Source organism: Pogona vitticeps, chromosome 7, assembly GCF_051106095.1.
Source record: "Pogona vitticeps strain Pit_001003342236 chromosome 7, PviZW2.1, whole genome shotgun sequence".
In the NCBI taxonomy this organism is placed as follows: Eukaryota; Metazoa; Chordata; class Lepidosauria; order Squamata; family Agamidae; genus Pogona; species Pogona vitticeps.
In genome coordinates this window covers 5616797-5633593 of record NC_135789.1, presented here as the reverse complement: position 1 = coordinate 5633593, position 16797 = coordinate 5616797, and the positions used below count along the sequence as shown (strand labels likewise).

General features: G+C 42.1%; 1 protein-coding gene across 8 annotated transcripts in view; it reads right to left on the bottom strand.

Moving 5' to 3' along the window:
• PRKCZ (protein kinase C zeta) overlaps positions 1-16797 on the bottom strand; it is a 69115-nt gene that overhangs the window by 23585 nt on the left and 28733 nt on the right. For all 8 annotated transcript variants that reach the window (XM_020814942.3, XM_020814941.3, XM_020814943.3 and 5 more), the window contains one exon: positions 4299-4384. In XM_020814942.3, coding sequence (XP_020670601.1) covers positions 4299-4384 — 86 coding nt within the window. The remainder of the gene's footprint in view (positions 1-4298; positions 4385-16797) is intronic.

Here is a 16797-nt window from a genome sequence, read left to right as displayed (position 1 = left end):
CTATCATCACATTCTGTATTTTTATTTACCCCAACACCCTGATCTAAATCCCCTTCCCCATGATCTTCCCTTACTCAATGGAAAATGAATACAAATTTAAAAAATATAAAATAAAATAAAATCATAACAAAAACAAGAATATCATCCAAAAGAGTAGCAAAACATTAAAATATCAAAACATTAAGATATGGAAAAACACATGAATAGTGAAAGAAAAAAAATCAGAATCAAGGACTGAAACACCTGTTGAAAACAGGAGGTCTTAGCCTAGTATTGTCATCTTCCTAATGAGGATGCAAGCAGGGGAGAAAGGACCCACTTGGGGGGGGGGGCAATCCTGCAAAAGTTCTTCTGTTAGCCACCCATCAAACTAATGTGAGTAGCAACGTTGAGAGAGAGAGAGAGAATGTCTAAGTGAAATCCTACCTAGTTCACATATTGTAGAAGAGGTGAAACCCACAGCCACACTCTTACAACCAACAACTGTATGCCCTCTGCAGAGCTTTGACAAGGGAGAAGCTAAAGAGGCTAACTGAAAAAGATGCCCTCCGATTACCCTGTAATGTGAGGATTGTCCTATCAGACCCCAACCAAAATTAGTTGCTGATAAAAGGACAGAGAAGATGACCCAACAAGAGCACTTTGAAAAGAAGCTGTTACAGGAGGCAGCATGGCGCCGGAGCAAGAAGTATTACTCCAGTAAGAAAGAAAGAGAGGGTTGGAATGTCAATGAGTTTTGGCTTTGCCTTTTGGGAGGTGCTACTCTTCCGTATGGGCAAAAACAGGGGTTTACAATATACGTTTCATTATTTTAGAAACCCCCTCCCCCACGATAGGAATTCAGCCAACTGACGTTTAGAGCAAAAAAAGAGAGAAAATTATATGTAATTGAAGGCATTGTAAAACTGTAACTAAGCTACTGGGCATAAAAAGTGCTTCTGCCTCTTTGCAAAACATATACAATGCTGAAGAATGAACTGTAATTTTCAGGCCACACTGGCAACTATGGGAACAGAAGCACCTGACTGAGTATGGCGGAAGGCAGGTTTAACGCCTTGTCAGGAGTCACTACAGCCCAATTCATGCATTCAGCGGCCCGTGCGGGTCGTCGTTTGAAATGGGGCATGCGGGGGAGCCGCTCTACTGTTTCCAGCCCTTTGTGCGAACGCAGCTCCCCACGGGGCGCAGGCAATTCCGTCAGCCTTGCTGCAAAACGGCCTGGTCCGCTCTTGTCCACACACATGGAAATGTACTGACGCGGTTCTATTTCCAGCAGGAAAATCACCTGAGCGGCCATACAGGATCTGGGTGTGTGTGTGTGTGTGTGTCTCGTTCAGCAGCACCCATACAACAAACACAGTCTTCCGCTCGTGAAAGTCGTTGCCTGTCCATTTCACGAAAGATGACAAGGAACCAAAGTAAGCATGCAGGATGGGGCACAGTGGGTTTCACTGTACGCCGGAGAAGTGTGGCCTGCTTTTCCCAATTCATTACACTTCCTGTTTTAAAACATTCAAGCAGGAAGTACTTTTGCAGACACACCTTAAACTTAAATCAAATACTGACGGATGCAAGAAGGCGGGAGGATGATCTTTTTAATATTCTTCAGGGTTTGTCTGTTTTTTCATAGAAAGGGAGAATTCCCACAAGTAAACTAATAATAATCAGCTTAGTTTCAACTCATGGCGACCCCACTTAAAAGTATAAAGTTCTGAGAAGGGGTGGATCAATACTGACTTCTGGTTAGAATCTGGGGCCATGCAGCCAGTTCAAGGCCACACAAGGGGCAGATGATGTCACGCTCCAGGGTGACTGGAGCCGACTCCTCTTCCCGGGGGCACAGTGAGACTATGAACTTTGGCGCCTGGCTCTGTAGCCATGCTCCTCAGACCCACCGAGCGGTTTCATCTCAAGGGGAAAACGTGCTCAGTCCATCTTTGGGGTATAAAATGTTACTAAATTTCTCAGCAAACTTTCAATCACAAAGACTTGCAGCACTATATTAATAGTGCTATAATATTGTTAATATAAACTATAATACAGTGGTGCCCCGCTAGACGGTTACCCCGCTTGACAACGAATCTGCTGTACAATGAGTTTTTTGCAATCGCTATAGCGATCGCAAAACGATAATTCAAAGGGGTTTTCCGCTTTACGACGATCGGTTCCCTGCTTCAGGAACTGATTTTTCGCTTAACAATGATTCAAAACAGCTGAGCGGCAGGGCGCGAAATGGCTCCCTGCTGTGTTCAGGACAGATTCTTCGCAAGACAGGGACCACAAAATGGCCGTCATATGGAGGATTTTCGCTGCACGAGCAGGTATTCCCCCCATTGGAACGCGCTGGCTGGTTTTCAATGCATTTCAATTATTTATTTATTTATTTATTTATTTATTTTGCTTGATGACGATTTCGCTCTGCAGCGATATTGCTGGAACGGATTATCGTCGTCAAGCCGGGCACCACTGTATTATTAATATAGTCTCCCCATTTCAGCTGCAGGACCTTGCAAAGATATCCCAGTAAGAAGAATCAGCATGAATACCAAAATTAAAAACAAAGGCTCTTTTCAGTGCCATACGCAATAAATAAATAAATCTTATCAATACAAGCGGCTGGGATCCAAACAGCTATTTTAGACACATCCAATTCAGGGTATGGGTCCATGCTACATAAAAGATTGTACCTCCCTTTATGAGACTGCCTGGGTATTAAGATCATCAAGGGAGGCCTTTCTCTTGGTCCCACCCCCTTCTGACTTTGTTTCTTTCAAACAATCCCTTTCGTAATATAAAATCTGACTTTGAAAGTCCATTCCCTTACAAAGGCTGTTTGCCTTATTAACTAGAAACACAAAGAATGTGTTCTACAGTACAAGACAAGAAGACTCAGGATCCCTCTCAGGCAAGTGGAAATCAGCTGAACAGGTTTCTTTTCATTCTGAACTCTACCACCCTATGAAACACGTATTTTTACATGGTTCTGTACAGAAAAGAAACTTATCCCAAGGTTTCTAACAGCACAGAATCAGAAATCTGAAATTGATAAATGAGAAAACAAAGAAGAAATTCCTTTAAAAAAACTTAATGTACCTGGGATATTGGTAACATGGGAAATCGATTCCAATAAATATAATTAACAGTATCAACAGTCAAGAGGCATTTGCTTTTCACATCGTTATTTTTCACTAGGCCCCTTTAACTATCAATGCGTGCTAACACTTCTTACATAGTTTAAAAACTTCGCACACCATTAAAATCGACATTTTGGGCTTCATGAACGTTTATAATTCCATTAACTGTTCCCTTAAAAAAAACTATAACATTTGAAGCAGGGTGAATTAACATATGACACACAGATGTCTGTAAATCATCCCATTCATGATGAAAAACGTTACACACACACATACACACAGAGCGCATGAAATTAAGAATGTGGTTTGTAATAAAGCCATCTAATTATGCTCTGAAACCATTCCACTGATGAGGTGCTGAGAAGGCTTACAGTGGAGAAATTAAAAGATAAATAGATGAGAGGTATGTGTCCATGTCTTTTCAAAGTACAGTAGATCTCTTTTGCCAGAAGTCTTCAACCGTTAGACCAACCTGATATTTAAACAAACCTCCAACCCAGCTCTGCCCTGTTCATAAAAAATGTATAAAACTTCAGAAGAATGTGTTATACAGAGAAGGCATGCTGCAGCAAGGAGGGCTGGGTTAAGGAAGGTGGGGTCTCTGGGTTATTCTGCTTTACAGACGAAGTCAATTCCTTTACACTGCCATGTCTCTTAGCACATGCAGCAGAGTTTGCCACTCAGAAGATAAAAATATTTATGGTACAGTTAATTAGGTCACATCTATTTAGCTCCTGCGCCTTTTAGGAGGATTCTAAGCATCTTAATGCTAATCTAAGGAGACAATAGGAAAAAGGAAGCAGTGAAAGACAATAAATATGCTTAAGGGAGTGTATTCACATCAATGCTGACTGGCTGGAAAGGCAGCATAAAAAGTCTTTTATCTGAACGCACACACAAAAGGCAAGTTTTCAAAGGCATCTGTGTGGAAATTAATCTGACACTACCATCCCCACGATGAATAATTCGAAGATTTATTTTTTTAAAAAAATAATTCAATAATATTGCACAAATGGTTGACAATCCAAACCTCTTTGGTTTTCCTTCCACAATACAGAGGAAACCGTTCCACTGGGGAAAGAGACCCATAATCCACCTCCCGCCCCACAGAGATATCCAGCGTACGCACTCTTCCGCAAGATCTTTCTCGGCCACAGTACTCACTCTGTTAAAGCGTTTGGCTTGAAACAGATGCCCATTCACTCTGTACAGCTTCCTCCATCTTCTAGCTCCACGCCGGTAGATGGATTCTAAGAAAGAAATCAAAAAGGTGTAAAGTAAGAGCATCGTAAGTGCCACGCACACGTCGCACAGAGCAGGCTGCGACTTAATCTGGCTTCCTCGAACATCCAGGCATGGCAGAATGTTGCTGGCAAGGCAATCTGCTGTCAAAAAGCATCCGAAGGATATTTTTTCCCCGCTGACTCTCCCATTTCTCCATCTCTCTCTCCCGCCGCCCCCCACCTTTTCCCCCCTCACATGATTACAATCTTGTTACAGTTCTCTGTCTGCTTGCAGCTTCAAGTGCAGGTGAGACGTGGAGAGAGATAAATGGGTTAAAGAAACAGCATCCCTCTCTAACCCTCATCTGTATTCGCCTTGCGGGGCCAGCGAACCACACCAACATCAACGATGCAAGTACACCGACGGAGCAGCAAACGATATAAATCTTTTCACTGTTATGGTTTCCATTCTCTCTTTTTTTTCTTCAAAATCTCTATCCTAGATGATGATGTCACCGGGATTATTATTTTTTTTTTTTATTTTAGTCAAGAGGGAACCGTTCAACTGTGACATTTCTTACAGTAAGTACTTCTTCCTGTTATGCAGACAATAAAATTATTTTGACGAAGGCCTTTATAACAAACACAAAATCCGGGACACGACGGAACCCTTAAGGACATCAACTACACTCAAAGAGATGGTGCTGTAAATTAGTTTTTCACATCACTTGAGTTTCTCGGATGAACCTGGATTGATCGTCATAACTTATCACCACAACAGTCGAGATGCGCGTCACTGTTGCTCCCATTTTCCCGAGAGAAAATAGAGTGTGGCAGGTGAGGATTTGCCAAAGGCCACCCAGAGCAAGAAAAAGCTACTCAGTGAACCATATTGCTTCTCACGCAGGAGGATTAAGAGGAAAGCTAAGCACAGGGCCAAAATGTGGCTTAAAAGGTGACTTTTCAAGGTGGAGAGAAGCCTCCATGTGTTCAAAAGGCTAAAATTCTCCTGCACCGTTGGGAGCAACATGGATTGGGTCCACAGTCCAAGACACTGTTGATTCAGGTGGAGGAGCAAATGACATGGCACCCCACCTGTCCTCCTGCCCCACATCTAGGAGGCAAAAGCCCAGAAAAGACAGGCTAACCAAGCACACAAGGAAGACAATTCTGCAACCCACTCTCTCCGCACCTTGCAGGAAAACAGCAAAAGTAAACAATTAAAAATGACTAACCATCTTCTGCTCTTTCATGACTCTCCCATATTGGCTTCCAACCCATTCTGGCTACTAGTTGGGTCTGAATCTGGACCTCTGGCTTCTCGAAGCCCGGTTTACCACTCCAAATGCATTTTTAAACTTCACTTTACATCACTACCGGAGAAACCTTCGTGTAAAAACAGAAACCTTCAATCTAAAAAATGCACAGAATCGAATTGCCCACTTCCGCTGGTAAAAGTCCAACTGAACTGATAACTCCCTTGACTGTAATATATTTGTGCCGTTCTTTGGGGATCCTCTTTGGAGATACTGGATGTTGAAGAGCAGGAAAATATTCTCTTTAGCCTTCTCAGGGAGCACAGAACACAGATACCCAAAACCCAAGATTTCTTTTGCAGTGGGATTTGAATCACCGAAATCAGAGCAAAATAAACTTTAAAAGAGTGCTGTGTGAACATTTGTCACATTAGACGCTGTAAGAACAGTAGAATTATTAGAGCATCTATTACTTTTACTGGAGAAACCAAAGTCAAAGTTAATTTTGGCATGGAAGATGGAGGTGTCATGGGTTTTATAGGTGGCTCCAGTGATCTCCAAAATCTACCTCGTCTCAGAAGAATCCTCCAAGCACAGAATTACAGGGACTGAATATCCAGAGAATAAATTATTCTGTTCTACAATCGTCAGTCGGACAGACGTGCTGGACAGCTCAGAGGTTTAGGCCTCTGGCTGTGGAGCCAGAGGTTGGGAGTTCGATTTCTCTCTGGGCCTTCTTGACAAGGGCTGGACTCAATGATCCATAGGCTTCCTTCAAGCTCCACAGTTCCAAGATAATTTTAAGAGGCATACGATTTATAAGACAATGCACTAACAACAGCAGGGCTACAAACCATGGTTTGTCTGGCGCCTCCTTTAAGATGTAGTCCACATCTGTAATGGGACCACCATCATGCAAAGAATTGGGTGGAAAGGCATGCATTTGTATTTTCCCCCAGCAGCAGAGAAAAGCATGTCCCAAAGAGCTGTACTGAAGACCTTCCTGACACAGAACTGACAGCACTGAGCTCTGTGAGATGTCCTCAAGTGTGACAATAGATGCAGCTTTATTCTTGCCAGATAACATTAGCAGGAATGCAGACACCAAAGTTATAACCTAAGGGTAAGAAGGAGCCTCCCAACATAGCACATCACTGTACTACTGTCTGTGAAAATCTGAGTGGGGTGGACCTTTGATGTATCATAGAAACAACTTGCATGTTTTTGCCACTGCGAGAATTTCTAAGGTACTTTTAATCATTTAATAATCTTAGAACTGCAGACCTGAAAGGGACCCTCTGGCTCATCAAATCCAGCCTCTGTCAAGGAGTCCCAGTGGGGGAATTGAACTCCCAACGAGACCTCAACCACTGAGCTCTCCTGCAGATCTTTTGTCATCTTGCAAAATGACTCCCAATATGCAATCATTCAAGAACTGCTGACCAGAAGCAACTGTTGCGATCACCTTCTGGATGGCCTTCTGGGCTGAAAACACACAACGATCATGACTGAACTTTTGTGTCTGCTCATGAACAGAATGTTTAACTAAGGACAAGTAACTGGAATTTACAAGTAATTACAATTTATTTGTTTCAAATGGTCCATTTGTTAGCTGGAACAGATGAATCAGCCAGCACCACAATAATCTCATGTTCAGTCTCACATGGTGAGCAGTGACAGCTGCTATGAAACCCAACAGATCACTTAGATCTTTGGGCAGAGAGATTCATTACACAACTTCTTCCAGAGCATCTCTTCTGGCCGAAGGGGGTGGTGTGGTGGATGGCGAGACATCTGCGAAGGTACAAGCTTTGACATCTTTGGGTTTACTCCCAGAACAAGGGTGGTGAGAAGACAAGAGTGTAACATACAGATCTTCTGCATTTCTTTTGTCTTACCTAGAAGACATGAAAAGGCTCAAGCGGAATACTTCTCAGGAGTAAGAAGGTCTTGAGCAGCTACAGCTGTTGTATAAGAAGAATTGGCAGCATCTAGATAAGAACACTGGCTATGATAGCCAAGGTTTCTGAAGTCAACGTGATTTCTCTGTGTGTTCTGGCTCCCAGCATTTCAAAAATTCCTGCTGGATCTGGCTCTCCTGGTTATCTCACCACCTTGACTGGATTAAGAATATTGGCCTTCACTCCTCCATACTTGATTCATAATCCAGTAACATCAGTTCTGCTGAAGACCTCTGTTCCTTTAACTCATTCGCTTGTCATCTTCTTATCTACTTTGTTTACACGTGCTCGACTCTGTCTACACTCTAATTTGGCTACTCCTGATTTGATCTGGCATGCCTATGTGGCTACACATCCAACTTGAGACAGTCTTAGATTCTGCCCAGCACTTGCAATCTGGACAGCTCCGGCACATAGTCTTCTTGCATACAACTGGTGTGTCACAAAGTGACTGATATCTTTCAACTGCATGCCAGCTCCTGAAACTGAAATGTCAGTGACTGATACTGAGGAGAGCAGAATCTTAGCCCTTGTGACTTTGTTTCCTGGTGCAGACACCACTGAAGCTGAAGCTCTTTTGAACTATGTCTGACTTTGTTTAGACAAGGCAAATTCACAGAAGAAACATAACTACTCAAAAGTAAAATACTTCTGTGATAAGAGTTCTTCAGCACAGATATTTTTGAGCTCAATGGACTTGGCAGAATTGTGAAGTTAGTTAAGAGGATGCTAATTCAAATAAAGGGCAGTAGCTGGCCACTTGTAGCACCATGCAGAATTAGAATCCTTTCGATTTTGTGGAAAACTACAGGCTGAACACTAAAAAGCTTGCCCACGCTAAATGCAATATTCAGAGCTGAAGTTCTGAGCTATTTTCTTAATTCATCTGCTTTGTAGTGAGTAATTTTATGTTGTACTTCCCCCCCCCCTTAAATAATCTAACGTGTTTATCCATTAATTGAAAATGTCTGGCATAGCTCAGCTGCCAGATAGCTACCATCTCAGCATTAGCCCCTCATTTGCAAAAGGTGAATACTGGATCTACCTATTGTAAGAACCACTGAACTAATGTATGCAGTGTGCTTTGTAACAATTAGAAAGAACAAGCCATCTTTAAGGTAGGATGCTTGAGGGAATAGATCAGACACAAGGCCACAATCTAAACCAGTTCTGCAGAGGACTATCACGGTGCGAAGACTTTTGATCTGCTGACCTATGCAATGTTTGAAGTATAGATCACACAGTTCTCTGAAGTGTTGTGCTTTCTGTCAAAGAAATACATGCTAGGAAAAGAGTCAGTTCAAAGACTGTATGTGTGCATGCCCAGAAAAGATCTCTGGACTTTACTCAGATTATGGTCTGGCTCTCTTCTCCTTTATAAATAATTTCACCATGGCTGGTCTGGTACTGGCAGATCATTCCTCTAGTCTGGCTGGCTAAAATGAAATTAAATATAACATCTTAAACCATAAAATTAAGTTCTTGGTCATTTGCCATTTCCACCCAAAAATTCAGGATGCTCTAATGTGCAAACTAAAGACTGGCCAGGGAATCGACAGTATTCTGTATATTATTGCTTCCTTTGTACTTTTACAAAGCTCTCAAGCTTTTAAAAAATATTTTATTAGGAATGTAATACTTTTTCAGTGTTTTTAAAATTTTATTTTAAGCACACATGCATTCAAATACTACGCTTCTGTTGCTACTGTCTGAAATATCACTTCCCAATTTTCAGGAAGGAATCATTTGTATTGGGATGACTGAATTCCAGAGAAGGCAATTACAGTGGTGCCTTGCTTTACGATTGCCCCGCATTACGATGAATCCGCTTTATAATGATCTTTTTGTAATCGCAATTGTTATCGCAAAACGATAGTCTAAATGGAGGAATTTCACTTTGCGATGATCGGATCCCTGCTTTGGGAACCGATTCTTCGCAAAATGATGTTTTTTAAACAGCTGATCGGCGGTTTCAAAATGGCCACCGAGTAAATAAAATGGCTCCCCGCAGTGTTTAGGGACGGATTCCTCACTATACAGGCAGCGAAAATGGCCGCTGTATGGAGCATCTTCGCTGGATTGTGAGATTTAAGCCCATTGGAATGCACTGAAAGGTTCTCAATGCGTTTCAATGGGCTTTTTATTTTCGCTTTACGATGTTTTCGCTTAACGCGATTTTCCTGGAATGGATTATCGCCATTAAGCGAGGCACCACTGTACAACCTTCTCTAAAAAGGCAATTACAACCAGGAGAAAATATGAACTGATTCTGGTTCTCTGCGTTGTCTGACAAATGGCCAGATGTCCTAACAGCTTAGTGCACTTGTTTGGGGATTCTATTTCTTTTACTCTAATCGGACATCCTGTTTGCTACTTTTACTACAAGCCCCCCCCCCCAAAGGCAGAAACTCCATTCCCCATCCACTCCCCCAGGAGATATTACTTGTTGGGAATGAGATAGAAGGAAGCTGGGATGAAAACAGCTGCCGAGGGGCACAGAAATAATCAGTGTGGTTATTAAGGCCAGATGGGAGACTAGGGGTAAAAGGCTGAGAGGTGTTCCAGGCTGAATTATTTAACAACCAAGTGAGGTTATGAGGTTGAGAAAGGAGTCATACCAGTCAACTACAATCATAAGTAAGACATGAGATTTTAGACTTTAGTGGGTGGGGTCCACTGGCCAAAATTAACCACAGTTGTCACACTGCTTTGCAGTGTGGGCTTATCTATTTTTAAGTGGATTAATCTGAAGGGCAAATTTAAATAGTATTAAAAGTTTAGGGGAGGAGGTAGAATATTATGGAGAGTCATCCACTGACAGGCATGTCTTCAGAGAAAGGTCTCGCTGCTAAAAAGAACTAACCAATTTCAAATAGTCCATCACACAACATTAGAAGCCATCAATAAGCAATAAACATCATGAAGTAATGGATCATCCTCCGTATTACAGAGTCTGGTGACATTTAAATCAGCTTTTTACTGGTTATCAAACAACAGCAGCAAATAAGCATCTTCAATAAGCTTAATTATTCATAAAATTAACCCAACACAACCTCTAGATCGGTGTTTCCCAACCTGGGGTTCTCAGCCTGGGTTTGGAGAAAAGAAGCCTCTGCTTTCTGAGAAGGGATGACTTTACCCCATTAAAAATGCCTCTTCATGCAAATGTGGGGGGGGGGGCTTACAGGTTAATTGGTTATAAAAGGAGGCTGGGACTTGGAAAAAGTTTGAGAACCACTGCCCTAGGACACTTAATTGAACTCCAGTTCAATAGAAGCTGGCACTTAACCAAATATACAGCAAAGTAGCAAAAATGACAACCTGAACATGAAATTTGTTTACATCCCACTAATTTTTTTTCCTTCCAGGGAAAAATGAGGTAAGTGAGATTTCACTTATTCCTTAATCCTTAATCTGAAACAAGCAGAAAAGTAAGACTGTAGTACATTCTCCTTCAGAAATAGTTACTGTATCAGCAAAGCCCTCTCCAGTTGTACTAGCTTCCCCCCCACCCCAATTACACCATTTCAAACTCATCACCGAACCAGAGGTCTATTAAATTCACAACATACTTTTTCACAATGCAGAGCAGTCAGCTCTGACTACCCTCTCCTGGCAAGTTCATAAACGGCATCATTCAAAAGACAATACTGTATTTAAAGAAATGTATCAACCCTTGTATCTATCTATGATGTTGTATCTAGCATAACATCAAATGTAATCTAACGTGGTAGTTAAACATACACAGAACTGGGAAAGAGTAGCAGTATACATTTGAAATAGCCAACGTTGCAAGCAACCTGAATTTTAATACTGAGCCTTGCAAAACCTATTATTATTTTCTTACCCCATACTATTATATCCATCATAAACATAATGAATCCTAATTCACAACACAGTTCCTTGATTATAACAGAGGTGAAGACATGAGGGACATCAACTGACATGAAGTCTACTCAGATCATTAGACTGATGGAGAATGAAAAAACCTTCCCTCCATTTCGAAGTTTGTTGCTAAAACCAGCTCCAAATATTAATATTTATTCCTAAAACCAGCTCCATTAACCCTTCCATGAACGATTCAATAGAAGCAGTTAATGAAGATGCTTCAGTTTATTCCCAGCTGCATCCTGTCATCATAACGTCCAAATAAAATGGAGGAGAACACTTTCTCATGGCTCCTGTCATATCAGACATGCGGATGGGTGTCTTCAAACGCCTTCCAAAAATGTGCCACTCTTTAATCAAATGCTCTCAGTGCTGCCACTGATTTTATAGACAAATATTCATCATCCACGTTTGCTACCGCCGACCACATACGGTTTTATCCTTCCACACCCTGTGTGTGCCTTGGGGTGCCCATTTAATCTGTTACAGAATAAAGCTATAATGTAGTTTAGCTTTAAAATAGGCTCCTTCAAACAATATACTCCTTGCACATCACGGGGGTTGGGGGTGGGAAAAGAGCAATTTCAGAAGCTTTACTTAACTGGCAAGAAGGACCCACATTCAAATTCCTGCTGAGGAAAAACAGGGGTGATAGCCATAGATTAATAAAGGAAGACACAGCCCTTCCTCTACAAGACCAGGGCAGGGCTATTAATGATAGGGTCTCTGGAAAGTCATTTATTCACAAGGTCCCTCTAAACTCTAAATGACTTGGCAGCAGACAATACACATACAGTGGATACTTAAAAAAGAAGACTTAAGTATTCAAGTATAAATGTGCCTCAGCTTCTGATATTTTTTTCCTCACACTTCTTTTCAAAAGAGGGAATAATAGAGCAGGAAACAGAAATAAACGGTGTCTCTTTAAACCCATCAGCAGAGCCAATTTGGAAAAACCTAATAATTCGCAAGGCGAACACCATACCAAAAATGGGCAGCTGAATGCACCTCCTGCATAGTGTCCCTACTACTCAGGAGTAGCCGCATGGGACTAGAATTGGACCAGCATAAAAGTCTTCCTGCACAGTGAAATCACCCGCATGATGAGGAGTATCAGCCTGGTTGCCAGGGCAACAGGGATATATCGCCTTTCCTTCCTCCTCCCTCATCCGACTGAGGGTGATGGGAGAGCTTCCATGACCTCCGTGATGGCTGCTTAACCAAATTCAATTAGCTACTAACCACTCTCCCGTTATACTCGCTGTGTGACCCCCCCCCCCAGCTAGTTGGGAGCAAGCAGAGAGGAAGTCCCCACACAAATGGCACCGAACCAGCACAAGATCACAGAAAACTGTGGGGACAGGCATGCCCCGGGGGGGGGGAACCATACACCAAAGCAAAAGGTGAGCTTTTATGAACCTCTTTTGCCCACTTCTAGCCCAAAATGGCAAGTTTTTCTATCAAAAGCTGAACATCATGAAATGTCACACCGTCTGCATTTCAGAAATCTTCAAAGCAGCAGCCATGTTAGTCTGTTTCCGCCCAAGGTGGATTTGACTTGGATCAAATTGATCCTGATATTGTTTGATGATTTAAATTCTAAATATTGGCTTTTTAATTTAAATCAATCTGATTTTTTTAAAAAAAAAAAACATTGCTTTTTTATCCACCTTTCCCCCACATAACAAAAGAAGCCTTCTACCCCTTTTAAGACTAACAGATTTATTGCAGCCTGTGCTTTCACAGAGTGCAATTTTACCTCTTCAGATCCTTGGAGCACAACACACTGCCTTAATGCACATATACCTGAAGCTGACTACTGTATTCCACATATCGGAGGAAGTCCACCATAGTCCACAAACTTCAGAACTAGCTCTAAACATTAAACCGCAAGGCACCTGACATAGGAGATACGTAATAATCTGGAAGTACGTAGCAATCTATATTTCAAAGGGTTCTTCACTTATCAGAAGGCCGCACAAAACATTTCTACATAAAAATCCAGGCAAAAGCCTTACCAATCCTGAGCATGTCTGAACCCTAGTCCAGTGAAAAGCCAGAGGTATTGACAAGAAAAACGAAGCCCAAAATGGACATCAACAGCAGTGACCAGGGAGAGAGATCTAGAATGTGCAGTTTTACAGTTTAACTGTCGGACAGGATTTAGACCAAGCTTAAAGAGTGAGGAAGGTCTGATAAAAGAAGCAGCCGGCAGAGTTTGGTTTAGGGAGCTGCTGGCCAAGTTTAGTCTACAGAGGTTTAGTTTGGAGAGGGTTAAGCAGGCCCAACCTCTTTAGTTTCCTCATGCTGAGGAAAGGTTTGAAAAGCAGGCTAGGAGCACTTCTGAAAATAGTAAAGAAAGCAAGCCGAGTGTCTTGACTAGCTTGTTAGCGTGCAGTTCAGTTGCTGAAATCCTGCATGGAAGCCCTAAGCTGAAAACCAGTTACATATGGCTCCTTTAACAGAATAACCACCATGCTTCATCCCTTCCTCAGTTAATGGGTCTAGCTAGCTCTGCTGGTTGCTTCAAAAATTTTTTTTTTAATTTTTTAAAAGAATAACCGGGAGTGGAACTGGTAAAACCAGTCCTTAAATATGGTTCTGGCTTGACAGCACAGCACACAAACACACACTCTCTCTTCCCATTTAAGGTCACCAGGGATACACTTCTTTATTCTGCTGCCCATCTACTTGTCTACCCTGCCCATTTCTATTGTAATCATCCTCTCTGTTCTTTTATATCTATCATTTTTGTCTTTTGTCAAACATACTGGGTTTTTAAGCTATTAGCCTGATATTTATAGCCTCGTGTCTTTTCATCACTCTGAGTTTTTGTGAGCTTTTCCATTATGGATCTTAATAGATCACAGGTCTATGCAGCATGGGTCAGTACTGGCAGCACACACTGCTAATAAATAGCTTCATTTTTATGGGAAATGTTTGGTTTTACTTTGTTTACCAAAAGCTGATAATGCAAGTTTTGTCTATTAGCTTCTGCTTTCCATTTCGGTTTCCCACGCTGTACTACTAGCCCTAGTTAAATATATTCTTGTACATATTCTATATGACAGCCATCAGTTATAATATTCATATTTTATTCTTGGTTGTATATTACTTTTGGTTTCTTTTCCTATTCATTTTTCAATGCTCCCAACGTACTTTGTAAGCTATCAAAGTATCTGCTAGGACTACTACATCATCGGCAAATTTCACCTTTAGGTGAAATCAGGAAAAGGTCGCACGGTTATGGAAACAATACAAATGCAGGAGCAGGTGATCGCTTTACTTGACCATTAAGAATAAAATAAAATAAAACAAAAAACAAACATCAAGCTTTCGATGATAAATCATCATCTTCAAGGCTGTGCACCAAGAGATTGTGGACCGTTCCAAACCTAGGTGCTGTTTTTAATATCCCAAATTCACAAGGCTGATGGTGTGGAGGTGTGAGGGTTCTGTTTTTAACTCTTGTACAACTCCAAATAAATCATCAGAAATCGGTGTAACATTTATTGCATTACTTAACAAGAAACCAGTGCCTGCAAATGTATTCCCACCTTCCTTCCCTTCCAATGACAGGTCAGATAAGGGTTTCCACTCTTCAACTTTAAAGGGGTTTCCCCCTTGAACGTCCCACAGTCCTGGCCAGTCAGCAGCATCCCCATGGTTTAATATCTGTCCTGTCTCCCCTTCCAGTAAGGGGACAGGGTCTTCATCTCGGTCTTCCTGCCAGGCCAGTTCTCTGGAGGCAGTGGAAATCCCCAGGGTGTCCCCTCCGGTGCATCTCACTCACCATCCATTCGATCCTCTCTCTCTCTCCCTTTTCTTTCTCCTCCTTTAACTTCCTCCTCCACTCTTTGGTCTCTCTCTCACCCCAATATGAAAGCTTAGGGGTATTCTCCCTCCTCCTCCAGGCATCTGTCTCCTCTTTCAGGATCCTCAGTTTTTCTACCTTCCCTGTCCATTCCCTCTAGCCCAATCCATTCCCAGCCTAGCGGTAACTCCTCCTCACCCTCTTTTATATCCGCCAGACCAGCCTCCACCTCCATCCTGGGCTTCCACTCCCTTCCTGCCAAAATTGTCCCGGGTTCTTTAACTATCAATTCCTTCAAACTCTCTTCTATCTTCCCTGAGTCTGCTCCCGGTGGCCTTATCTTCCTGGGCGGGGAGATGGGGAGAGTCTGAACTTCTCTGTGGGCAGTAAGCAGGCAGGAGGGATCCCCCCCCCCGTAGGAGGGGCTTTGCTCTCACCTCTGGCCTTACAAGAGGCCAGGTCAGTTTCTCAGATGGAAACAGCTGCATGTTGCTTTCAAGCTTTTCTTCAGCCAGCAAGTTGGAATTTATGGCCCATCTCTTAAAAACAGTCACAGGCCAACTGCTCCCCACTCCTTCTTCTTTTCCGCTTTTTTTTTTTTTTTTAAAGAGTTTCTCTTTAGTTTGGGGAGGGAAGACTGCCCAGTTAACATGGCCTGCCTCTAACAGAGTTGGGATCAGGAATTTAGTTAAACCCTTAAACTCATCCTTTAACCCCCTCAGGTTCCCAACTGAGTTTTCTGAACACATTCTCCAATGCTGTTACAGTTTCAGACTCACAGAGTCTCCTTGTTGTTTGTAATGAATGAACTCCATAAATATTGAAGCTCGTATGATCTAGAAATTGAAAAATCTGCTCTGATCGTTAAATGCTTGCCAGATCGAAACCAAGACTCTCCTTTTAACCTCCAAAGCCCTAAAACGTCTGAGATCCAGTTATCTAGAAGACTACCAGCTTCATTCTAGACCGCTCCCGTTATCTTCAGGAGAGGCTCTCCGCAAACAACTTCAGAGGCCTGCTTGATGGGCGAATATGTAGAAAAGGGCTTTCTCTTGCAAGGCTCACAGACTGTGGAATCTACTCACTACAGCTGCTTTTAGGAAGGGTGGGAGGACAATATATAAATGGTTTAATGATAGTGGTTGAACTCACTGAGACGTTTTTAACTGCTGGTTGACTTAATTAAGAACAAAAATCATATACTGATTTCCAAAAATGAAAGATGCTAAGAAACAATTACACATTTCATGCCTTGCCCTCCTGGATTTTAAAATAGCAGCTGTAGGAGCTTGGAGTGCCATCCTAAACTCATATCATAGGTGTGCTTTGCTTTCCCTGCAAGCCAAGAATATTGCAGAAGGTATTTGGCCCCACAGAGCACTACCAAGGTAAGTGGGTAAAAAGGAAGGGGTACAGATGGATGCGATATGTCAGCTCCTGTGGCTTTTTAAAAGAGAAAGAAGATCTATGATGTTTAATGTAGTTCCTAATTTAGCACTTTCAGTTAAAAGAACTGTGCTT